The following is a 25,917-nucleotide window of genomic DNA, read 5'->3' on the forward strand; positions in this document are numbered from 1 at the left end:
GAAGCTGTATTGCCCCACTTCCAGCTTTGGATGAAAATGTCACACAAGGGCTTCTCTTATGTGTGTTGCATATACTCACAAACTTGAAAGTCTCTTATACTGGTTCTGTTCTCCCTGTTTAAAGCAACAATCACTCGCTTGTTCTCTTTATGTGCTTCATAAACAATTATTCAGGTATGGCATTGCTACCAATATGCCCCAGTGTCCCTGTTCCCCTTCGGTGGACTCACCGGCTCTTGTTGGCGTATTATTTTTCTCCTGCGGCAAGCCGGTGGCGGTCGTTTAGCATTTTCTTCCTTCTCTCCACCTCTGCTTCTCTACCTCTCACGGTTCCAAACATCCCTAAGCGTTACGTCTGCTTCTGGCATTCCCACAGCGTGTTCTCGTTCACTGTCAGCTTCCCTTTTCCTTGTCGACTAGCTGTTTGGCTCCACGGAACACTCGCCAGCCCCACATTCTCTCAGTCAATACCGAGAGGATCCACGTTCTCCAGCCAGCAGCACGCTTCTGCCAGCTGCTTTGCTGGTTTAAATTTCCCGGCCAAAGAATGTGTTCGCAACAACTAGAGCGCAGCTTGTGCTCTTGGCCTCCATTGATCTGCATAACTCGGCTATCTTCGTCACAATATTCTTGTATTTATGGGAATTGAAGTTCATTTTTGAAGACTTGCATGTAAAGTCTGCATAAGCTTTCAGTGGTCTTTAAGGGCAAGCCAGTTCTGGATGACTTGTAGGTAGAGCCGGAGAAGGTGTTTTCATGAGTCTTAAAAGGCAAGTCAGATTTTGATAGCTTGCATACAGATCTTGTGAAAAGGTTTTCAGTACCCTTCCTAGGTGGATGAGGGGAGGTATGACAATATTCCATTAAGGAATTGGGCATGGATGGGGTATTCTCAAAAGAAAAAGGGGGATACCATGTCTACTCCCCAGAGGCTGCCCCCCCAATGTGATACTCCCTCATATAGCTGCCACCAGGGTCAGGATCAAGTAGCTGCTGCCGTCCCCATGCCACATGGGGAGGGTCACTGCCGGAAAAGGAGGGATGACACCATTGGATTCATCACACTTCAGAGACCGATTGTGTGACATCATGAAACCGCTGTCTAGCAGTAGCAGGTTTTGTATACTGTGTGAAAATAAATCATAAATGCCTTTTTTAAGGGAGACGTGGAAAGGGAGAAACTGTCGGCCATCCAGTTTAAGAATACATTCGAGGCACAACAGCTGGAGAGAGGTTTTGAAATGCATTATTCAATAGTTATTTTTGACACCATGGAGTCTAATTTTTTTAAAAACCTTTTTCTGACCTCAATCGCAACCCAAGAAGCCCCTAATATAGTACTGGCCTTACGCAGGGGTACTTAGCTAGTAGTTCTTACATTCCTTTGACTAACTCCTATCACCAGTCCACCCTCCTGTTACTTCCTGGCTCAGCTTTGGCTGCAAGTCTACGGATCAATTGGTGAAAGCAGGTGACATTCTGCTAGTCTATTGCTTCAGGGACTTGGCCCCGGTAGAGAGGAAAGGAGTTCTATGTTTTCCTGTGGTTTGTGTGAAAGAGGAACCTGTATAGAACATCTGGTGAAGATTGTTGGGTTGTTTTTGGTTTGTGTCTTAACGAAGAAGTCTGTTTATGTGAGTAATGCATGCCTATTACTTTAAGCACTCCGGAAAATCACTTTCAGTTGTGACTGAACTGAACTCTGAGTGTTGTTGCATGGATTTTGGGGAAGAGTAACTGCTACCTGCCTTGTAGAAATATGTATGCCTGCTCTTGGTGGGAGGGGATTTAATTATTCTTTCCCAGGATGAGTGGCAGCTGTAATGGGTGGAACTTCGAGCAGTGTGGTGCCCCGGCAACAGGACCTGGGAAAGGATGATTGGCTGGTGAATATTGTGAGTCAGAGAGCGGACATCATAGAGGAATAGAATGAACTGAGTGTAAATGCGGCTGCGTAGTTAAGCTAGTGATTATTGTTTTTTGGCTTGTCTGAGAGAGATACGGGATAAAGAAGCTCCTATACATGCTGTTCTCTGAAACGTTAGCTCATTACAAGGGGAACAATGCATCTTAACAGGTGTACCTTAGTGGTGAACAGGTTGACGCTTTGACCCCTCTGGAGCCCACTGGAGACACACACCCTCGAAGAGCTGGTAGCGCTAGATCTAGGTTTCTGTAGCTGAAGGGCCAAGCACAACAAAGGAAGGCAATGGCTCCTGAATGACACATGGATCAGAGCACTTGTGGTGATGGCACTTGAGGTGAGGTTTATAGCTAGATGAAGGGAAGGACATGGTTCATTCTGATGTTAGACTGACAGCTTTCTGGTTATGTGTCCTAAGACAGACATACATAAATAGCTAGCTTTCAGCCTGTATATCTTTATGTGAAGATCTCTTTTTCATAAAGGTCCTTGACACTAGAGCATGAGTTGGACATTTCATTCTTGGTACACTGATTACTTCGTTTTGGGTCTGTGGGACACAACCCCACTGTAGGCAAATTGGAGGCACATGCAGCTAGTATTTTGCAGTGGGGAATTGTACTTGAGCAATACTTCGACTTTACTTTCTGCCACATAGGGCTCCAAGTTCCCCATTGACACTCCCCTGTTATTCTCACAGGGTACAACCATAGCACCCTTAAGTGAAGCACAAGGATAATTAGGTAGTGCATGTTTCTGCTAAGAGCAATACATACACCACATGGATCTTCAAATTAAGGTTATTCCTGAATTGTAACATTTTCCCCATTTCAGCATCTTTACTGTCATTGGATATAAGTGATTCTTGATGTTCTATTTCACAATATTCATTAGCTACCCCTCTTGTCTAAATTCACAATCCCTCCATCTTCTGAGTGGCATTTTTATGTTGTGGATCTCCTTTTCTGTATAGGGCAAACTTTCTAGTTTGTCTTTAATTCTAGTTTAGAGGATCAAGAGTTTAAAGGGTGGCCTCGCTCTCTCCATGTTTCAAGTCACATTTCACTTCATGCCTATACTTTTTTCTCTTAACTCTTCAGATCAAGAAAGAAATTGAAGATTTCAAAGCCCAGGGCGTTCGTCTGGACCAGGAGCACAAGATGATCCTGAGGGAACTAGAGCGCAAACATGAGGAGGCGACAAGGCAGGCGAACAGCTACCAGGAGCAGCTCAAGGGCGTTATGAAGGTTCTGGACCAGTTGAAAACAGGTGGGTGTGAACTCAACAAGGCAGATCTAGTGATGTCTCTGATAGGGCATTACTTTGTAAATACAGTGTTGTTTCTGCAATATAATATCATCTTACATCAAATCAGATTCAAGATGTGGAAGGCAACATATCACTTCTGTAATAAACAAAATGCGGTTGTCACTGCGGTGAAGAAGCATAAAGGCTGTTGGTAACTACCCCGCCACCAGCACTCAACCTTGCATGGCATTGTTATGTTATCCAATATTCATGCTGTGCCCTTCAACACCGTAGTGGTCTTACTGCGCCTTACCTTGCACGAAAGGTGGCATATTGGGACCTGCAGGGTGTTGCCAGACATTAGTCTGTGTAAAGGAAGGGGAAGATTGGGAGGTTGTGATGGGGAAGAGAAATTAGACAATACAATGACCAAAATCGGAGAGGAAAAAACAATAGGGAAAAGTGGGAGGGGATATACTTGCCGAAATAGGGATGTGTGTTTCTCAAATGTGGTATGTTACTGGTAAGCATGAGTTTCGAACACAGAGTACAATGCCTAAGAAAATGCAGCGTTTTGCAACATGAATCTGATAAAGATACAAGTGACTGTTGCATATGTTTTTTTATGGGGTTGTGCAGCTCTTTGTGCCTGTGGTGGCACAACATTCCACATGCTAGGGTAACACAACAATTGTGCTCGTTAACAGCCTGCTTCCTTAATTACAACATTTTTCTTTCACACAATCGCCTATTAACGACCATATCCCAGTCACTCTGTATACACTAACAAGGGTTTAATCTACGTGCTTTTATCTTCTAGGAATCGATATCCTGTTTGCCAAGATTAACTGTGACCGCTCAGTGCTTAATGCTATGCTGGGCTCATCCTCCAATATTCGAGATAACAACATCATGCAGTACCTGGGCCTCATTGAGCAGAAAACAAATGAGATATTAGCCTGCCAATCGTACCTGGATTCTAAGGTACTGTAATTGGTGTTGTTATGTTATAGTATTTTATAAAGTGCAACTGTGGCCCAGGGGCATCCTGACGCTAACAATTATCCTGAAGGTGGCACACCATATGGAGAAGAGTGTCTTCAGATTTGACCAAAGTGTGAATGCTGAATAACAGATGTACATTCTCGCACTATATGGCTAGTGGAACCAACTAGTTCATGCACAAACAATTACCTGAAATGGAACTCCACATTAACTAGTGGAAAATGTGAAAGTCGTACAAAAAGCAGAACTGGTCAACAGGATGTACATTCCAGCGCCATAAAGTGACAGCTGGTACATTTTTTAATTGGAGGGGTGTACATTTTGACCTCTAATATACGAGAGCGATTAAGCGTAGCGAGGGTTCCTCAACCAACCAACCAAGAAGAGTTCCCAAGAAAAATGTCAAAAATATTGGCTTCAAATTGTGCACTTACTGGAAATTGGGTAAACGATTTGCTGTGGGTTTTGTATTGTAACACATGAAAAAATCAGTATCAAAAGATACAAGTCACTAAAATAGCACAGAAGCATTTCCCTTCAAATTTCCTTGATGCCTTTGGCCACAGTATGTGTCAGTATAAATAAAATGTTTGTGCTGCTTTTACCCATACTTGCCCATAGAGGGTGCACCAGTAGATGCTAGTATTAGCATAGAAGACCGTACTCCTGTTGACTTTATCAGTACAGAATACCATGCCAGAGTAAGAAAATGGTTGCATGTGATTTAAACGAATACAAAAATAAAGAATTACATTTTAAAGAAGAAAAAAATATAAATAGGTGGTTGGGTCGCTGCCGTCACAGGCCCCCACTTTTCTGCTTGTTAAAATCGCTGCATACCTAAGAAAATGTGTCTAGTTTGGCGTCTCCAATGTAGGCCAGTTTAGCCAGGTAATAACACTTATCATATATGCTTTTTTTTCATGTTTAGCAATAAATGCCATGCCACAGTAATACATCAAATCCAGACTGGCTGCACAAATGTAGGCACATCCAGCCAGGCAATAACACTCATCATGCTGCCTTCACTCTTGATGCATAGTGAAAAGTGTTATCCCAAAGCTAAAAAAAATATGTCCAGATTGGTCCACTCAGTTTACGCCAGTACCACATAGGTACATTCATTATGCTGCCTTCACCCTTGATACCCAGTAAAAAATGTTATGACACAGTGAGGATTCCTCCGGCCGGGGCCCACCAAAGTGGGTCTGTACCGCCACGAGCACTCATTATGCTGCCTTCACTGGGTGTTGATGCTCAGTAGAAAATGCCATGCTGCAGTAAAGAAACATGGCCAGACTGTGCCCACCAATGCGGGCCAGTACCACGTAGGAACACTCATCATGCCAACAAATACTCATCAAAATCATCAAAATCCAGCCAGGGAGCACTCTGCTGCTGCTGCTTGAGTAGCAGTGTTTTCATTGTGCTGGTTTGCCTGGTCCATAATGGTAATGGGTAGACGCTGCTTCGCCCTTGGCGAGCCGCCCCTGAACCAGATACATTGCAGCAGACAAATCTGGACAATGCACCTCTCTGGGAAGAGAACATGAACACATTAAGCTCACGATGAAAGTAAATTCATGAATGAATCATTTAATCCATCAATGAAAAGCAGAGTGAGGGTAGATGGGAGGTTTAGCAAAAAACAAGTAGTCCACTGGAAGTCCTGAGTGAGCGAAGTATGTGATATGCACACCTTTGAATCAGTTTCATCTGAGCTCTTGTTATGAGTATGCTGGTAATGGTAAAACATGTCATCACATATCTCCTGCATGTTTGGAAAGTACTGAAAGGGGTGAATAATCCAAGCTGGTAAACTCTGACGAGCAGAAGCAAAGCATGTCAGGAAAAGTGGGAATTTTAACAGAAAGCTGTACATATAGGTGAAGGTGAAAAGAATGAGCTAATATCCCAAAAAGGAAAGAGTTTCTTGAGTGTACCCTTTCACTAAGAATCATTTTCAGCCTTCAAGATTAGTCAGTGTCTGGCACCAGTTTTTCCTGCCATCTACCTGCACTAACGGGCAGTTTCAATACCTGGTTGCCAGTTGTTTGTCCTTGTCTGACAGGCCAAAGCCTTTTCCCTTGTTACAATAATTGTGGTACACCAAAACGGTCTCCACTTTCCTTTTGTGTGGGTGCATAATGACTCATTTGTGGTAGGATGCTGAAGGGAGGAGCAGAGTGGTTTCCTGGATCACTTGGGACATGGACTAGTCCTGAGGTGTACTTACCAAACACTGGAACGGCGCCACCTTGTGGACTAGATCAGAAACTGTGCCGCAGAAAACCGTATTGACGCCAAAGACGCATCACAACCGCAAAAACATTTAATTAATTCTTGCCGACGTACATTTGGGTGCTTAACTGCTAAGTTTTAATTTGTTCAGACGAAGCTGGAAGACGTTGTGCTGTGATCCTACAGGAAAAATTGAAGCTGAAAGCCTTTGCAAAGGAATGTTTTCCTCTACTGCATGCAGTTTTTTTGAAGCATGATTTATTTCATAGATTCCCTTGCTCTGCATTCCTCTGCTGCTTTATTGATGAGTCGGGTATCGGTATAGTAACAATGCAACAGGGTTAACCATTGAATCGGAATACATCAACAGCATGACAAAAATACAGTGACAAGCAGACTTAGTTAATAGCGGGCAGATATTGACAGCAAAGAATTATGTTGATGGCTTGGTACCCACATTATTCTGGTTTTAAAGTCACAGTCCTCCCACTTCCTGTCCCCTTTCCTCCATGCTTTTGGGTAAACGCGTTCCACATGGACAGGACTGTAGCATGATATGTAGCAGCATAATACATGAAAAAAGGTAAGGCACCAGTGTACACCTGTCACTCTCCATGCATGCACATACCTCAACCATCAGTTCACTTGTCCGTGTCAGAGGAACCCTGAACATCGCTAGAGTTGCCATTTTGCTGAGCTGTCATGCGTGTTTTTTCATACTTCAAGTTTTTTCTGTGGCGTGTGCTGACGGGCAAGGTTTTATGATTTGTGTTATAACAGGGGCCCATCCCCGATGCTGTCCCGCAACAGCTCTGCCTTTGATGCCCTGGGCCTGATCATTTATGGCCTTGATGTCCCCTTTATGATGCATTTTTGCACATTGCATTAAAGAAGGTAAGTGTTTTTTCTCCTTCCTTGCGATTTCTTCAGAGGTTACTCCACTGAAACAACTCCTGTGTGAGTCGCTGATCCAGGAAGGGCCTTTACGCTGCTATCCTCTCCCACATTCTCCAGGTCGCCTGGAGTGTCTCTGCACCTTTTATATGGTATGTAGGACTTCTTAGAGTGCAGTCTCCTCTGTTGGGCTAAGTTATTTGAGTAAGCTTAGAGTTTTTAGAGGGCAGTCTCCTATTTTGGACTATTCCAACTTCTAATAAACTGGGATTTCTGGCGCATGAGTCCCCGGGGATAACTGTGGCCTCCTTAAACTAATCCAATCTCAGCGCAATACATCCTCCCGTCCCCCAACGACCCTCAGATGGATTAGATTGTGTGGACGTTCTTTGTTAAGCTCTGTAAAGTGATCTTGGTCCCCCGCTTTGCTATGGCTGCCTTTGGATGCATGGGTTGCCTCTGTGATGGGTATGAAGTGGATAGGAATTAGAGAGAAGAGTCAACCCCCCTTATCCTCCCCTCTCTCTCCCTCATTTCTTTCTTGGTACAGACAGAACATCAATAGTAGTCAGTTGACCTTGACTTCTGCCAGTATGGCGGACAAGACCTCAGATGAGGGAGGTTGCAGCCAGACACTGAGAATGCTTGCATAGTCCTACAGCTCCTTTAACCATGGCCACAGCTGCAACAGTGCCTTCAGCTACATTAGTTTCTTCTAAATCCAAGATAGCATCACTGTCAGCTCCTTTGAAGTCATCTACTTCACTGGACTTTCCACCTATTAATTAGTCTGCCCTCCAGTCAGTTGGAATTGGACCTTTTACCATTCTTTATGGCATAGATTATGATACCTCACAGTGTATTTCCCCTGTACTGTCACTGTGAGCACTCCGTCGTTATAGCAGAACCCATTCCTTCAGTGAAGGCATGCTCTTCTCTTCAAGGCATGCTCTCCCCCCAGCAAGAGTATACCCTCCTTTAGAAATGTAGACACATGTTGATGGCGCTAGTCACTGGCTCTTTCGGTATATAATGTGGAAGTGTATGTCACCAGTGCCATATCTTTCTCCAATACCCGTCTCTCCTCGCACAGTGTCTCCACTTGTGCCTCAAACCAGCTCCATTACTAACTCTAGGACCAAATTTGAAGGTGGAGCCACAATTACCAGTTGTGCCTCAGCCTGTCACTGGTACATTGCTTCCTACTCCACCACAGGACCTGTCGGTGGATTCTAACCTTGAACCAATTCAACCCGATCCACAGACTGCGCATCCAGACACTGACAGAAAATGATCTCCCTGTTGATGATGTCAAAAGCCTTTGCAGAGGAAGATATTTTTTCAAGCGCTTGCTAGGGGTCATGGACCTGGAACTGTAAGTACCAGAACCTTTGGCTGTCTATCTGGTGTCCTGTCTGTGGTTGTCCTCAAAGCAACCCGGGACTGGCATCCTGTTACAGTCTGATGTACACAAGTTGTGGAATGCCCCCCTCAACCTCCCTGTCAGTTCCTCCTACCAACAGGAAGTTCTGCTTTTTTTTCCAGACAAACATCTGTGCCTATCCTCCTATCCTCTAGCTCAGCAGTCTGTTTTAGCAGCCTTACAGCATCTGGCCCTTAAGCAACAACTCTGCTACCCTTGTTGGAAAGGAGGAGAACAACTGCATGCGATGGGAAGGAAAGTTTTATTCTATAGTGTCCTCCATTTTGGGCAGGCTGACTCGAACATAAGCCAGCGACCTGAAACTTGTGTCTGTAGCAGGAGACTGCAGAACTCTCAATTTCCTTATCAGAGGACAAGAAGGATCCTTTTTTCTCGATATGGGAGAGGTAAGAGCTAGCCATGGCTATGCGTGCAAATTCTGCTAGCCATATCGTCACAGCAACCTGGGGCAAGGGCCTGGAATTGATTTTTTTTAAATTATTTTATTTTATTAATATAGTGTGTTATAGTTTAAAAATGAAACTTTTCACACTGACATGGTTGATGTAAAATAACAGAACGAAAAATTTGATACATTAAAAGTACATTTCATAGACAAAGAGAAAATAAAACAATAATCTTAGATAATTTCTTTCTTCATAATGGACTTGCCCACATAACTCAAAATTAATCAAATCGCGAAAAGGAAAGAACAAAATAATAGATTCTGTTACTAAAAATACAGCCAAGAATATTAATTAAGACAGATTGTAAACATTCTTAATCTATCACATTTTGATAGCTCTGCATTTTCAGCCTAAGTTGCTCTTCAATTTTGAATAGAAATCTAGGCAAAGCACACATAAATGCAATATAAGGATTGTTCATACATTTATACCAAAGTATTTCACGCGACAGAATAGAATTGCCAACATTTTTGTCTCCCAAATATAAAGTTCTTTCATTGTCAAAATGTTTACAGAAAATAACCAGATGTTTTAGGGTTTCACTTTGAGAGGGTATCTCACAAAAGCGACATATATCCGAATCAAATTGAATCCACTGACTAATACGCTCTTTAGAATGAAATTGGTTCATACGAAAACGCATGTATATTTCCCGAACGTTAATGTCAGGAAAACATTCTATATACATCAGCCTAGGAGACTTTTTGTGTGAATGTAAAGCAAACTCCTTATACAATTTGTAAGTGCCAATTTTATCCTGAGTATCAACCCAATCCATTTGATATAACCTTTTTTTTAGCATAACTCACTCTCATTGCTAAATCTTCTTTCGTAATGTTAATTCGAAGAAGAGCCAAATCCATCCTTTTTTTAAACTGTGAAATAGAGATAGGATTTTCTAAATCCAACATCCTATTAAACTCTTCATAGATTGAGTTTCTAGGAGGATTCAACATTTTATCATAGGTATTCATTTGCCTCCATAGATGACGAGATGATAGACTAGAAAGACCCAATTCAACACGTATACATGCATTTGGCACAGATTTAGCAAGATTTAACACATTTTTCCAAATGGATCCTTGCACCATGTCTAGAAATTCATCAATGTCAAAAAGACAAAAGTCCAGATTGTACAGAAGGTTAGGTTCGATTTTTAGCAAATAAAACTGAATTGCAGGATTTAGAGAGAATTAGCAAAATTTCTGATGAATAATTTTTAACAAAGATATTAAAGGTCTAACCTTAGTTTTTAGTAAGTTATTCCAGTATTTTTTGGAGAAGTCATTCGATACATCATAGCCCAAATATTAAAGTATGGAAATTCTTTCCAATTTGCACCCATCAAGAGTCCAAGAATAGCGAGGAATTTTCTTTGAACTTGAAAAGATTAAAATCTTTGATTTGCCAACATTTGCCTGTAAGTTATGATCAATGGCAAAGGTGGAGAAAACCTGCAGTTTATTATGTAAACCTATAGTAGTTTTATCAAATAGTATATCGTCAGCATAAGCCAACAAATGAATCTTATGGTGCCCAAGTCCAACCGGAAAGCATAAGGTTTGTTCCCACAAATTTTCAACATCAAGCAGATATAAATTAAAAAGAGTAGAAGCTAAGCTACAACCTTGCTTCACCCCAGTACAAGTTATTATTTTCTGCGTCACATCACCCTCACTATTAATTCTGATTTTAAAATATGTATCTGTATGTAGAAGAGCTAGTATCTGAATAATATTTTCAGGAAAACCTAGTTTTAGAAGTTTGCACCACAGCTTGTCGTGAATAACGCAATCAAAAGCTGAGCGCAAATCTAAAGAAGTCATATAGATATTACCTGTGTGATTTTATTTTTTTACAGGAATACAGCTTATGCAATAACATAATGGCATTAATCGAAGTTCCCATATGTTTGCGGAACCCAGTTTGATTCTTAGATAAAATGTCATGAGATTTTATAAATTGATCTATTTCATTTAACAATAAAATGATGAAGACTTTATAAGAGCAATCCATGAGGGCAATGGGTCTATAATTTGTCGGCTCCGCTGGATTTCCCTTCTTATAAATGGGAACAATCATAGAGATATGCCATGAATCTGGAATTGTCCCAGTGACAAATATATTCTCAAACTTTATAAACAGCAGTGTAGCCCAAAATAAAGGGCTGGCCTTAAGTGCACATGCAGGCATTCCATCCGATCCACAAGCCATAGAAAAATTAAGTTTATCTATAGCCCAGATGATATCATCAATTGACCAATGAAGACGAGGTAGAGTATATATTTTTTTATAGAGAATTGATTTAAGGCAAACTTGGTAGGAAGTTTTAAATTTCCTTCAATATATGCCGCCCAAGTATTGGCCGAAATTACATTTGGAAGAGCCATCTCACTCAAGGTCTGACCCGATTTTCTGAACATCTGCCAAATCGATTTAGTATTGTGTTTACATAGAAATCCTACTATTTTTTGGTTGTCACGTAAATGAAGAAGATAGCGATGTCTTCTGCAGTTATTTCTGAACCGTTGTACAATTAATTTTTTATTTTCAATATATTCAGAAAAGGGCAGTTTCTGGGCTAGTATATATTTTAAATCACGATGTTTTTGTTTCTTGAGTGCCGCCAAATGCGGGTTAAATTGATGTAAATGCTTTACTTTATTGTTAAGACATTTTTTGGATATCAAGATTAATGTATCTCGTATAATATAGTTATTCCACTTTTCGAAGTATGCGAAATCCTGTCCTGTGAACTTCCGACCATTATCAAATAGAACCATACTAGATAATCTTTGTACAAGTTTCAAGCACAGGTATTTGTTCCATCGAATAGTCTCCGGGAGACGCTCTATCTACCAGGGCCAATTCAGGAGCATTATCCAACTGTAACCAAAATAAATCAATTCTGATTGTGATGAGACAATGATCACTTAACCCCAGATCCATGGCACTGGTGAGAGAACATAAATTCAGCAGGCTGAAATTTCAATGTAGCTCAAACGCCAATCTCTTCTGAGACGAAAGGGAAAGTAAAATCCTTTCCCTTTAATTAATTGAAGCTCTTTCATGCATCTACAGATGAAGAGGGTTTCAACTAAATGACCACCACCATGACCGTCCTTTCAGCTATCTCACAATGATCGAATCTTCCATCTCCTATACAGGCTAAGATTGCCCTGAAGCCTTCTCTTGGTTCAGAGGGTTTCCCTCCCACCATTACAATAAGAGGGACACACGGGGGCAGTTCCTCCTCTTCCTTCAGTGCAGGAAGAAGCAGAGCACATAAAATGTTTTTTTCCATCGGTTCCCATGGACAAATGCCAAGAAATTGATGGTTTTCTGTCCAATGAGCATCTTATTTCATTTGGAGGAAGGGTCTTTCTTTTTTTCGAAGCTTGGCAGCAAATCTCTTTTCCAATCAGGCCAACAGGAAGTGCCCTCTCTTTGCATCATGGAACAGTCGGCGGGAGGACTCTCTGGGCGATGCCTCCATTCTCGGCTGAAAAACTTCAATTTCTATCGCATTTCCCCTTCTTCCACTGATTCTGTGGATAAGTCACAAACTTGAGATTTTAGCGCTTTTGCGGCACATCGACATGTGCTCCACCCTCTGAAGACAGATCGCCTACCTCCAAAGAGTACAAAGTTTTTAAACCAGTCCTCTACTCCGGGCCCTTAGCGGCCTAATGTTTGAAAATCTACTTTATGGTAATTTGAGAATGTCCCTGCATAGCCTATACATTCTTAACACTGCTGGGAAGTCTTCCACATTGGATCTTAAAAAAGTGCTACACATACTCCATGTGACAAGGGAATCCAACTTTTACTTGGAAAGGACAAGGGTGATGAGGAACTCAGAACACCTTTGTCACTGCACCCCCCAAAGGGGCTATATGCACACATACTGAGGGCCAACGCGGTCTGGGTGACATATTTCACTGGAAATCATATTCAAAGTTGAAATATGTCCTGGCCTTTCATGTTCTGGTAGCACTATTGTATGAATGGCAACTTCAGACGTTCAGTTAATTCAGGCAGGACTATACAACCTCCTCATCAGAGGACTTTGCCCCACAGATCGGCACGTTTTTCATCATTGGAATGTTGCATGCCCTACTCCAAGAATTTGGATTGCTTTGTAATCTCCCTTAAATATGGAGTAAAGGGAACACGCCATAGGAGTAAGAAAATGTACTCGAATGGATTGTGTCTTCTCACGTATTCCTCATCTTATGATAATTATCCATCCAGCTTTAGCTGCTTCGGAATTCTTTTTTCGACAGGGGGCGCTGTGGCCATCTCGTTGAGTCACTGTCCCTGGAGGTCCTTCCTTCGACTGTCGACGTCGTCATCAGTATAAATAGCGCACGCAGCACCTGCTGGCTTCATTTCTGTTTTTTTTTTCCCGAGCTAACACTTTGAAGAATTACGCCACACTTCGGTTCTTCAGTGAACTTTGTCAGCTATTTTCGATCAACAAAAATGTCTTCCCTGTCGGCTTCAAGAAAAGAATGGATCAAAGATGTCGATCACCAACCCCCACCGCATATGTCTGTGGTGTCTTGGTACCGGTTAACGTACCTCCGAATATAACTTGTCAGGTGATGACCGAAAAGGCTCTGAGGGAGCGTACAGGTAAATTGGTGGTGGGGAGGTTGCCTTCTAAGTATCCTTCAAAGGGCTCAAAAAGAAAGACTGAGTCGAGAGATTCTCCTCGACGGAAAAGATCTTCTTTGAAGAAGGCCAAGAAACAGCATCACAAGTCACCTTTGACCTTTAGTGATTCCTCGACCGAGGTAATCAAATGTCCAACTAAGTCGGACTCCCCACGAAAATAGGATGCCTTTCGTAAAGAAATGCTTAAAATCTTCAAGAATGCGGCCCTAACCCCCTCAAAGGATAAGCAGAAAGCCCATGCCCTTATCGATCTGCATCAAGACGGCAAAGGGAAGTCCAAGACGAAATCTTCAAAACCGAGCCATAAGCCGGAACAGCATCGCCAAAAACCTCGACTCAACGAGAAATCATTGAGGGCTTCGACAAGTCAAGAAGCCAGCTTTTTCCAGGGTTCCTTTTGAAAAAAGCATAAAAAGTCGACAACGCTGACGCCTTCGCTAACACCATTGGCGTCTGAACCGTCGGCGCCAGTGGCTAAGTCGACTTCAAAGTCGTTGTCAACAATTAAATCTAAATTGTCGAAGCCAACAGTAACCCAGGAAAATGTTTTCAAACCCTTGCCAAAGACTGATTTTTTAAAGTCTTTAACCTCTATCTATGAAGAAAATGAACCTTCAGATGATAACACACCACCATTTGGGTTACAATATGGTACCCCTAATGTGCCAGAAGAATTAATCTCAGAAGAGTCTAGGTTAAAAGACTTGTATGATAACCTCAGCTGACTCCTCATATAGGAAGCTAATGAGCAAGGTGATAGTGTTTTTAGGTTGGAGCAGGCCTACTCCTTCTTTCAAGCAGGATGACCTGACAGATATTTTGGATCAGGGTCCTAAAAAGATCCAATTTTGCCTTTTCACATTGCATTACAAAAAAGGGTTTCGACGAATTGGGAGACACCAGAGACTGCGGCTGCATTAAATACACATTTTGCTAAGAAATATAGGTCATCCAGCAGTGATCCAGAGTACATCCAACACCAGCAAGTTTGGTGGTTCATGCTGCTACATCTGCTAAGCAATCGGCATCCCCCTCTATCCCTCCTGATAGGGATGATAAGAGTGGATACCTGGCCGAGCAAAATATTTACTGTTGGTAGTATGGCTTTAAAGTCAACTAACACAACTTATACCACATCCCGGAAGGTGAAGAAAGAGACGGCTTTCTGGCTATCAAGGATGGTAAGGAGGCAGTGGGTGAATGTCTCCAGTCCGGTCTGGATACTGCAGACAGCATCAGCAGATCCATGGCAAACAGCACAGTGTTGCGCAGATTTGCATGGTTGAGGAAGTTTGGATTTGCACCAGATGTGCAGTCTAGACTCCTCAATATGTCCTTTGTCTGCTCGAGGCTAATTTTCAGCACGGCTGATGAAAGTTTGGAAAAGCTGCAGTGCTCAAAAGCGGCGGCTAAATCCCTTAGTGCCACCATTATGCCAGCCCAAGCGGCGGCAGTTTTACCCTCAGCCGCCGCTTCAGCCGTCTCAAAACCACTCTGAGGCCTTGACTCACAAGACCCCGGTGTGAGGCAGATTTACTCAGCATCTGAAAGAATGGCGGAGCATTTCTTCAGATGCTTGGGCACTGGAAACTGTAACCCAAGGTTACTGCCTTCCTTTTCAAAAAAGGCCTCGGGATCATCCACCGGGGAACAACTCTTTCAAAGTGCCAGATCCGCTCCTTGTGCAGGACATTTTGACCCTGCTAGAGAAAGGTGCTATAGAACCAGTACCTGTGACGGAAATGAACAAGGGTTGGTACTCCCCTCCCCATACTTTCTCATTCCCAAAAAGGACGGAGGATTATCTTGGACTTCAGAAACTTGAACAAGTTCCTTGTGAAGGACAAGTTCAAGATGGTTATCCTTTCCTAAATCCTTCAGGCTCTCCCAACTCCAAAACTGGATAGGGTCATTGGACCTTCAGAATGCTTCCTTTCATGTGCCTATCCATCACAAGCACAGAGTACCTGAGGTTTGCGGTTGGCGGTTCACATTATCAGTTTCGAGTTCTGCCATCGGGCTGACCTCCGCCCAAGGGTTTTCAGAAAGTTAATGGCGGTGGTGGCAGCGAGTCTCAGGGTGGTGGGGGATTCACGTCTATCCCTACCTGGGCGATTGGCTGATCAGGGCCCATTCACCCAACAAGCCCAGGAACATCTCAGTGTAACCTGCCACTCTCTCCACAAAATGGGCTTCTCCCTCAATTACAAGAAGTCCCAAATCATCAGTCTCAAAGACTCCAATTTATTGGAGCAGTCCTAGATCTTTCCTCAGAGAAAGCCTCGCCACCTGAGGTGAAGGCTCAACATATTCTGCAGATGGTCACCAAATTCCAGAGTGCCCAGCATCTTCCGGCCTTTGATTTTTTTGAGGTTGCTCCGTCTCATGGCTTCCTGCATTTTTCTGGTGCTAGATGCTCGCCTCAGAATGAGATCCCGCCAATGGACTCTCAGGTCTCAATGGTCCCAATTCTCAGGCAGAATGTCAGGCCACCTGAAAGTTCAGAGCAGAGTCGCCCAGGATCTTCTGTGGTGGGCTTGCAAGGGCAACATTCTCAAGGGAGAATCTTTTTGGCAGCTATGGCCGAAGTTAACTGTAGTGACGGATGCCTCACGGGGTGGGGAGCCCATGCCAACAAGCTGACAATCAGCAATCAGTCTCCATCGGAGTCCAAACTACACATCAACCTTTTGAATCTGAGGGCAATCAGACTAGCGCTGAAGGCCTTCTGCCCTCTGTACGGGGAAAGAATGTCCCGATAATGACAGACAACACAGTGGCCATGTACTACATCAACAATGTGCAGAGAAGCAATGTGGCTCTGGTTCTTGGCAATTCAAGAAGTAATCTCTCTATCGGCAGTTCACCTAGCCGGAGAGGAGAACACGGCGGCGGACGCTGTGAGCAGGCAGGTCACAGTCTCTCAAGTGGGAACTAGCTCAGGAAGTCCTTCAAGAGATTTTCAACCTTTGGGGAACCCCGCAAGTGGATCTGTTCGTGACCAGTGTCAACCGGAAATGCAAACTATTTTGCTCCTGTGAATTTTCTCCAAGAGGAGCTCTAGGGCATGCATTCGTAGTGGACTGGGAGTTTCCACTCCTGTATGCGGTTCCTCCAGTACCCATCGTTCCTCATGTGATCAGGAGGTTGAGAAAATTCACGAAATCCATGATCCCAATTGCTCTGGATTGGGCCAGGACGACGTAATAACCGGACCTTCTGGACATGTCCATCTACCCTCAAGTGCATCTTCCACAAAGAGAGGACCTTCTCACGAGAGGAGGGTCGGGTTCTCCATCCATAGGTCAAGATTCTTAACCTACACGCATGGTTTCTGAGGAGTTGAGAAACAAGGATTGGCATCTCCCAGATGACGTAATGGAGATTTCGCTTTTGGCCGAAAGGCCAGCAACGAAATCTTTGTACCGCTGCCGTTGGAACAAGTTCAACAGATGGTGCAGGGACAAGAATGTAGATCCCTTTCTATGTGATACACCTATGGTGCTTTTTTTGTTTGTTACATTTGGTGAATCTGGGGCTCCAGATTGGAACAATTAAAGGTTACCTGGCGGCACCATCTATTTTCAAGCGTTCTTCAGAGGAAGATTCATATTTTAAAATCCCTCAATTCCTAGAGGATCTTACTAACGTATTTCCACCAGTTCCATTCAGAGTTCCTGTATGAGATCTTAACCTGGTGTTAAAAATTATCACATGCATTCCTTTTGAGTCTATACACTCATGCCCATTAACACTGTTAACCTTGAAAACTGTAATGAGCAGATTTGCCTGATTAAGAAAACCCAGTTTTGTTTCAGATGTGCAGTCCAGACTTCTTACATGCCCTTTGGCGGCACACATTTATTTGGTAGCACGGCTGACGAGAGCCTGGATAAACTGCAGACCGCCAAAGCAGCAGCCAAATCCCTTTGTGTTGCTATTAGACAGCCACACAACTGCCCCACTGGGACACCTTAGAGGGGTAGGTCCATTCACTTTTACTCCTCAGTTGGAAGGGGGAGAGGACTGTCGAATCAGATGTCAAAAATTCATCTGTGGTGGATAGGGAAGAGTTACTGAGACCGCCCAGGCAGCGGCTACTTTACCATCAGCCACTGCTTCAGCCGCATTTCAAAACCTCTCGGGTGCCTTAGTTCACAAGACCCCGGTGGATGCAGACGCTCACTGTATCTAAAAGAATGGCGAGGCATTACTTCAGATGCATGGGCATTGGAACCAGTTGCCCATGGTTACTGTCTTCCCTTTCTAAAAAAGCGTCAGTCATCCACCGGGGAACAGCTCCAGATCTGCTCCCTATGCAGGAAATCTTGACCCTGCTAGAGAAAGGTGCCATAGAACCAGTACCTGTAGGAGTGAGGAACAAGGGTTGATACTCCCCTTACTTCCTAATTCCCAAAAAGGATGGAGGATTGAGACCTATTTTGCACTTAAGAGACTTCAGAATTCCTCAGGAAGGACAAATTCAAGGCGGTTACCTTTTGTCAGATCCTTCAGGCCCTCCAGCGTCAGGACTGGATGGTATCAATGGACCTTCAGGATGCTTCTTTCATGTTCCATCACAAGCACAAACAGTACCTGAGGCTCGCCTTTGGTGGTTCTCATGATCAGTTCTGCCATTTGGGCTGACCTCCGCCTGAGGGTTTTCACCAAGTTGATGGTGGTGGTGGTAGCGAGTCTCAGGAGAGGGGGGATTCACGTGTTCCCCTACCTGGACGATTGGCTGATCAAGGCCAGTTCCCTGAACAGGCCCTGGAACATCTCAGCTAAACCTGTCCTTCTCTCCACGGACTGTGCTTCTCCCTCAACTTCAATAAGCTCCAATTCATTGGAGCAGTCCTGGATGCATCCCTGGGGAAAAGCCTTGCCACCAGAAGTGAGGGCTCAAGACATTCTGCAGATGGTCACCAAATTCCAAAGTGCCCAGCGTCTCCCGGCCTTCGACTTTTTGAGGTTGCTCGGCCTCATGCAACACTGCATTTTTCTGGTGCCAGAGGCGTGCCGGTGATGAGAGCTCTCCTGTGGGCTCTCAGGACTATTCTCAGGCAGGATGTCGGATCTCCTTCAGGTTCCAAGCAGGATCGCACAGGATCTCCTGTGGTGGGCCTGCAAGGACAACATTGTGAAGGGAGGACCTTTTTTGGCAGCCATTGCCAGAGATAACGCTAGTAACGGACGCCTCACTCACAGGGTGGGAAGGACATGCCAACAATCTGACTATCAGCGGTCGTTGGTCTCCATCGGAGTCCAAACTATATATCAACCTTTTGGAGCTGAGGGCAATCAGACTAGCGCTGAATGCCTTGCTGCCCTCTGTGTGGGGGAAGAATGTCCTGATAATGACGGACAACACAGTGGCCATATATTATCTCAACAAGAGATATATATTATATTTGGATATTTGTATCGCGCTCATACAAAAGTGTTTCAGAGCGTGACGGGGCAAGGGAGGGTAAACAAGGGAGGACAAAAACAACAATATTACTAGGCCCAGTGACATTGAGAACGCACAATTGCAGGGGAGAGGGAAGTGGGAAATTGATGTTCTTTCGATTGGATGTTCCTCCCACGCATTCCTCATCGCCCATCCCAGCCTACGCTGCTGTAGAATTTAGGTGTTTTTACACTTTATGCAGTTACCTGGCCTACTCCCTCCACATTTTGCAGGAATTACTGCTTTGACTCTAGCTTTCAATCTGATTGAGCCAGGCACATCAAGTTGTAGAAGAGTTTAGGACTCCTCCTGCCGTAGGATTTATGTGCTGAAAAATCATCCATTCTGTACGAAAGAAAGTGAATGGGGTGTAGTAGTAAGAATAAGTTACTCATCGTAGTGACTACTGTACTCCTACTACATAATCCCCTTTTTCTCCATGAGACCCTCCCTTCAGCCCCCATAAAGAAGCTTGCTTAGGCCATCGGAGCCAATGCACAAAAGGAGACTGATGGGTGGCACTGGAAGGCGGAATCACGCAGCAAACCACGCCTTCAAAATTGAAACGGGGAAGCACTCTTACGGTGCAAATGCCTCAGATCCCGTTTCCAATAGTTGGTGGGCCCAAAAGGAATGACGAGTGTGGCACATATGTGCAGGGGAGGATCCTGGATGGGAGCAGCAAATTGGCCATGGTGCCTTATTTTTCTTACATAATGCTTCTCCCATCATGCGCTGACTATAAACTAGCACTTACTGTGTTTTCATTGTGACCACGCTACACGTTGCCATTTTAACCGTATCGTTTTTACTGTGGCTGTTTTCGACGATTTGTTTGGAAATATATGTTTGTCGTGTATTTGGGGGAAAAGGGGATTGGGGTGGGTGGATGACGGGATGTGGGTGTGCGGTAGATTAAAGGGGGAATTGTGCGGTACTGCCCCATAAAAAAGTTTAAGTTATTATTTGCCCAAAAACGACCACACTGAAAACTGCACGGTTAAAGTGCAAGCAGTTGAAATAGCTGCATTGAAAACATGTGGAATCTAAACTAGGAGTAGAATAGGCCCTATGATGGTGAGTAATATTCCCTTTATCAGGGTCTAATTAAAGATCACACTACTCTGAATGTCTACATGAAGCTTGCAAACTATTTTGAAGACAATTCTGGATCTAGCCACACGATGACAAGATTATGCAAAGCATAGGAACATATTAGAGATACAAAACCAAAATCTTTTGTCACTGGTCAGACATGTCACCTTATAGCTGACCACACGCCTAACATTTTAATATCTTTTTCCCCAACACGCTGGTTAATGCTACTTAAGCCAAGAGTCAATATAAGACAGTCCTGCCAGAGTCACATATCTGTATTTTAATCTCATCACTCTTACCTTCCGAATCTTGGATTCAAATACCATACTTTAATATGTTCCTCCAGAACTGGAGCCATACAAGATAAATCTTTCTGTCTGGCGGATGCCACAGGTTTCCACCCTCTTTGCCTTCTTCAGGAGTAAAAGGGACCAATGTTGCCCATGTCAATTGCGACTCCATTATGCTGAAAGCTGTTTGCTTCTCCATTCTACGCCTGTTACCAGAGTGAATGGGGTCTCCTCAAACCTTCTCATGACGGGATTCTCCTCAAGCAGATGAATATTCACATCAGACATTGTTCTCTTATTTGGCAAGAGTTGTGGCTAAAATATTATCTTCTATTGGTTCTATAGGTTCTGTTGTACTAAGGGGGTCCAGTCTAAAAACGTCTTAGCAGTGTGCTTCTGGATTCAGTTCTCTATTGGCATCCAGTCAAGTCAGGCAGCTAGAAGACTTCCACTGGAAAAAAGCATGATTCTTTCTCTGGCAAAATAAATCGATGGGTGCTGAGAAAAATTGAAATCAAAGGTTATAAGTTGATAGCTCTCCACACCCTCCATTCATATTATCAATGCGCTACTAATGCTAGATTGGATGAATTTAACAGTCAATCCAATAGAACTGATTGTGGGTTCTCTCAGAGTATCCAGATCCTGGAGAATTCTGGATGTAATGAAATAATAGTGCACCCACTAGCTGAAGCTTAATTGAAAGCTCAGTGTTTCTGGTTTGCTGCTACTGAAGCTGATTCGAAATTACGATGGACCAGGCGAGGTGGAAATTAAGGTCAACATGGGCCTGATGTTGAAAGTTGACTTCAGAGCAATACAGAATAACCTTAACTACATGTTACAAGAGCTAGTGGTCAGTATCTTTTCTTTATAGGACATATGACATACAGTTACACAGGACTACTGGAATCTCCATCCCAGGAGTAACTGACTGGTGTGGAACACATTTAATGCATCCATAAAGGGGACATTCAAACCAATGACCTCTCACTCATGTACAGCTCACACAATCTTAAGCAGGCTCAGAAACACACTAGACTCCATAAGCAGCCCTCTGAGATGCAGGAGCCCTTTTTTTTAATCTAAGTTAGATAGCTTCGACCAGCACTATATTACGTTTTCAATCTCTCAGGGCAGTCCCACTCTAGCCGCGGGTGATCAAAAAAATACTCTGAGATCTTTCCTGGAGAGATAAGAAATTACAGGTGGCTTGGCTGTTCACATGTTAACAGTTCAGCTAGTGGGAGTTCCTCACAAAGTAGTGTGAGCGGTCAGACATGCGATACAGACAACTTGATAAAGGGTTTTCACAAGTCAATCTTTTATAAAATTATATGGGTGTGAAAAACGCCTCACTTTCCCCAACCTAATGAGGATTTCACTGCCTATGAAACTAAGACTAAAGAAAATCACTCTAACAAAAGATATCTGTCTCTCACATTTATACATACAACAAAATCATACAGGTATCGTATGGCTGTTCAGGGCCAGTTCCCCTTCCCCAGGATTAAAGCAGGATTTCTCAACTCAAAATTTCATTCAATAAAGTTCTTTATTTTAATTCAGTTCTGCTTTAAAGGCAACACAAAGTTCCTTTCAATAGCCAAGTATTGCCACCAATACAACGTTTCTTCACTCGATGAGTTTCTTACTTGGCACTTGGATTGTCCCACTGTCAGACAAGGTTAATCACCTTTCAAAGTTTTCTACAAACTCTTATTTGTCAAACCAAAAGGTCTTTGCCGTCACACTTCTAGTGAATATTTCAACACAACTTTTCCTCTTTGAAAATATAACTTCTTCACCTGTATCAGGATGGTTTTGCCACAGTTCATCAAACACCTTAATGACCATGCCACTCTATTTCCACCGCAACCTTTTACCACAATATAGTACTTCAAAATCTTCTTCCTGGTCCACTAACCTGCCAGGACTACCACTAACAATCCCTTTCCTGGTATATTTGCCTTCCAGGATAACAATGTGTATCACTACTATAGGTACTCTTTGGTGAAGCTTGCTTCAAGCTTTAAAACAATTCTTTGACTTTCACCAACATTGACATTCACAACATTTTTCATAAGAATACAATACACATTGATAAATGAACAATTATAATTATAATTGATGCTGTTTGTTCCACTGGCATGTTTGCCAATTGCTCTGCAGGTTAGGTTCCTCTTCCCCGTGAGGCTTTTTCCAAGGAGGGCTTCTCTTCTGCCACCTTTGGTTTTCTACTACCACAATAGGTAACTGCTGATAATGGGGGTCATTATGACCCAGGCGCTAATTGCGCCATCATTACCACCATGGTGTAAACTATGTTTACACCATGGTGGATGGCGGATTTACCGCCCCATTCCAAGGTGAGTGGGGCGGTAAATCCCCATTTCCCATTTTCCCTTCCCCATTCCCATTTTTGCCCCATAGGGCATAATGGGAGTGGGGAAGGCGCTAATTACGCCACCGTAAATTACGGTGGCGTAATTGGCATCATGGCAGGTTAGCGTCATGGATTTTAACGGCTGCTAAAAGCAGCCGTTAAAATCAGAATCAGGCGTTAAGGGTTAACAACGGCGTTAACCCTTAACGCCTGGGTCGTAATGAGGCCCAATGTCTCTTATTCACATTTCTCTCCTTAGGAAAACTATTTCCCCTTTTTCTTATAGTTGCCTTCTTTGGCTTAGGCAATTCTGGTTGTTATTGTCTTCCAATATTATCCCACCCTTTACTTGGACAATGATGTTTGTAATCTGGGTTTAATATTGCACCTTCTTTACTTTGGCAATGGTTGTTACAATTCTTCTCCTCGCGCTTTCCTTCAATGTGTATATCGGGCAACAAATACTTTAATTAATTTGTTCCTTATTCAAAGCGACCGTTAGCAGCCAGCTGTCTTCTCTTCTCACGTCAGGTCTGGGTTGTTTGACAGCTTTGTTCATACTCCCGCGGCTCATGTTTACTGCAACAGGAGCTTGTCGCTTTCCTTGCATGCTCCGGTGAACGCCAATCACTGGAGTAATACACTGGGCAGTGAGCGATCCTCTCTCCCACAGGACAGCCAGCAACTGCATTGCTTCCCACTGCACGTCCTCTGCAAGACAAAATCCCAGCTTCTACGAATCTCTCAGCACCGCACTCCACTGAAATCACAGCAACGGTCCCAGCGTCGTTATTCTGCTTCTCCCACTGCTGCTGTCCACCTCTCCTTCTACTGCTTCTAATGGCCTGCACCTGAAGGGGTCTTAAATATTAAAATGTCCCGCTCAGGTGTGCGTCTTTAGAACCACTAGGCTGCACATCACGGTTCTGCACCTCTGAGCTCCTCTTCCTCGTCCCTGTACCTGGAGCATTATGGGACTTGAATTCCCTAATTTTCTTGTTCCCTTTTCTGATAAGTTTCAATTTTGCAATAAGCCATTAAGACCGGGGGATCACTATGGAAGTAAGAGGGTTTTCCCAATTCCCCTGACCTGAGTCCTCCCATCACCCATGCGATCCTCCTGCAGAACACCACCCCCATGGTCAAGTTCAGGAAGCGTCTGCCTTTCCCTGGCCACATGAGAAGGGTCCTCAGACAGGGTTTTTAGAAAGATCAGCACTGATTCATCACAGTAGCCTTTCAACTTTGTGTACCACAGTGGCCTGTCTTGAGCACAATGTTCAATACATTAATAGGTAGTCTGGCCATCAATGTCCTCATTATAAAATTTGGATTAATAGAGGTGATCTAGCACAAGCCGCTCAAGTACCCCTACTGAATCCATCATCATAAATTGTCATGTCTCTGATGATGAGGCAATGAATGGTCTAGAAATGGAAGAACAGTATTCTATTCTAATGTTGTTTGGGGTGAGATTTCTTTGGGTTCATTAATTGCCACTGAAATTATAACGGTCAGTAAAACGCATCAGAAATGTTCTAGCTGGAAGCTTACCAGACAGTTTTAACCCAATCATTCAAAAATTCTGGACTTGATACCAACCAACTCCCTGTCAGTTATCACTCCCAAGCCCCCTTTAAAATACTTGCTGAGGTCCAGGAACTTTTCTACTGGCACACATTTCAACTAGTCTCAGAAATGGAATGACTGGCATAGAGTTTCTGTTCTAGTTGATTTACACTAGAAAAGAAAGCAGGATTTATAGACCTATAGACAACATGAAAAATATCCACACACTCCAAAAACATCAGATGGCCATCCTGTTCCTACTCATGGTCGTTCTATGCAACCGGAGGGTGTTCACCTTACCCTTACTTGATTGATGAGCGTGGGTGGACCACTTTCCACGTCAGTCACTGCCCAGCCTCCTCCTGATCCCAGAGACCTTGCCCCCATTTTGGTTTAAATAAACAGGACAAAGCACACCTCCAAACACAGGAGAAGCTTAATTTCATTGAGGCTGTTTGTGACACCAAACATCTTATGCCAAGATCCTCTCTTGTCCCCCTGTGAATAGGTCATGGCCCTGCATGTCTCCATGCTCCCCTGCATGGAGATTCTAAGGCCTCATGTCTCCCTCCTCCTCCTGCAAGTGTTGTCATAAATGTGGATAATATGTTTAAAACAAAAAATAATGGGGATGTCTGTGAAGGTCTTACCATGCAGGAACACAGAGAAAGATGCTCTTGTGGGGGTTATGCACACCACACATTAATGTCACTGACCATATTCCAAACAGAGTTAGAATTGAAAGCCACCATGGACACAAGCAATGTTCTTGGCTTGTGGACAAATAACTGTTGACACGGATCCCAATTGTTGGGGCACAAGGAAAGACTGTTAGGCAGAATTGCAGGCAGTACCCTCTAGGAACACCACACACAATTAGGACTACAGGTGTAAGCAAAATCCTACCTTGGGTATAAGTCTGTACCACACACTTTTGGTAGCGAGTTGAGCAGCCAGGCTTATCTCAAGAGGGAATGCGAGCAGTAGCAGTAGTTACACAGAAATAGCACAATCACAGTGGTTCAAGTAGACACTTGCACTCAAGGTTTCTTAGTAAAATTACTTAAACATTTGTTTACACAGCCATTTAGAAAACCTTCACTAGTAGAAATCAACTCAATATTAAACACCAATATACTACAGTATCAAACTCTAAGTTATAAAGACAGTTTGCGCTCCGCTGAAAAAGGAGCCAAATGGCTCTTCAGTACTTTCAAATAGGAATAAAAAGCATAGGTTT

General features: G+C 43.4%; 1 protein-coding gene across 1 annotated transcript in view; it reads left to right on the plus strand.

Moving 5' to 3' along the window:
• ODAD1 (outer dynein arm docking complex subunit 1) overlaps positions 1–25,917 on the plus strand; it is a 361,856-nt gene that overhangs the window by 286,480 nt on the left and 49,459 nt on the right. The window contains exons 11-12 of the mRNA XM_069637358.1: positions 3,025–3,193; positions 3,993–4,156. Of these exons, the coding sequence (XP_069493459.1) occupies positions 3,025–3,193; positions 3,993–4,156 (333 nt within the window). The remainder of the gene's footprint in view (positions 1–3,024; positions 3,194–3,992; positions 4,157–25,917) is intronic.

This window comes from Ambystoma mexicanum, chromosome 1q (genome assembly GCF_040938575.1).
Source record: "Ambystoma mexicanum isolate Mex_15411 chromosome 1q, UKY_AmexF1_1, whole genome shotgun sequence".
NCBI lineage: Eukaryota > Metazoa > Chordata > Amphibia > Caudata > Ambystomatidae > Ambystoma > Ambystoma mexicanum.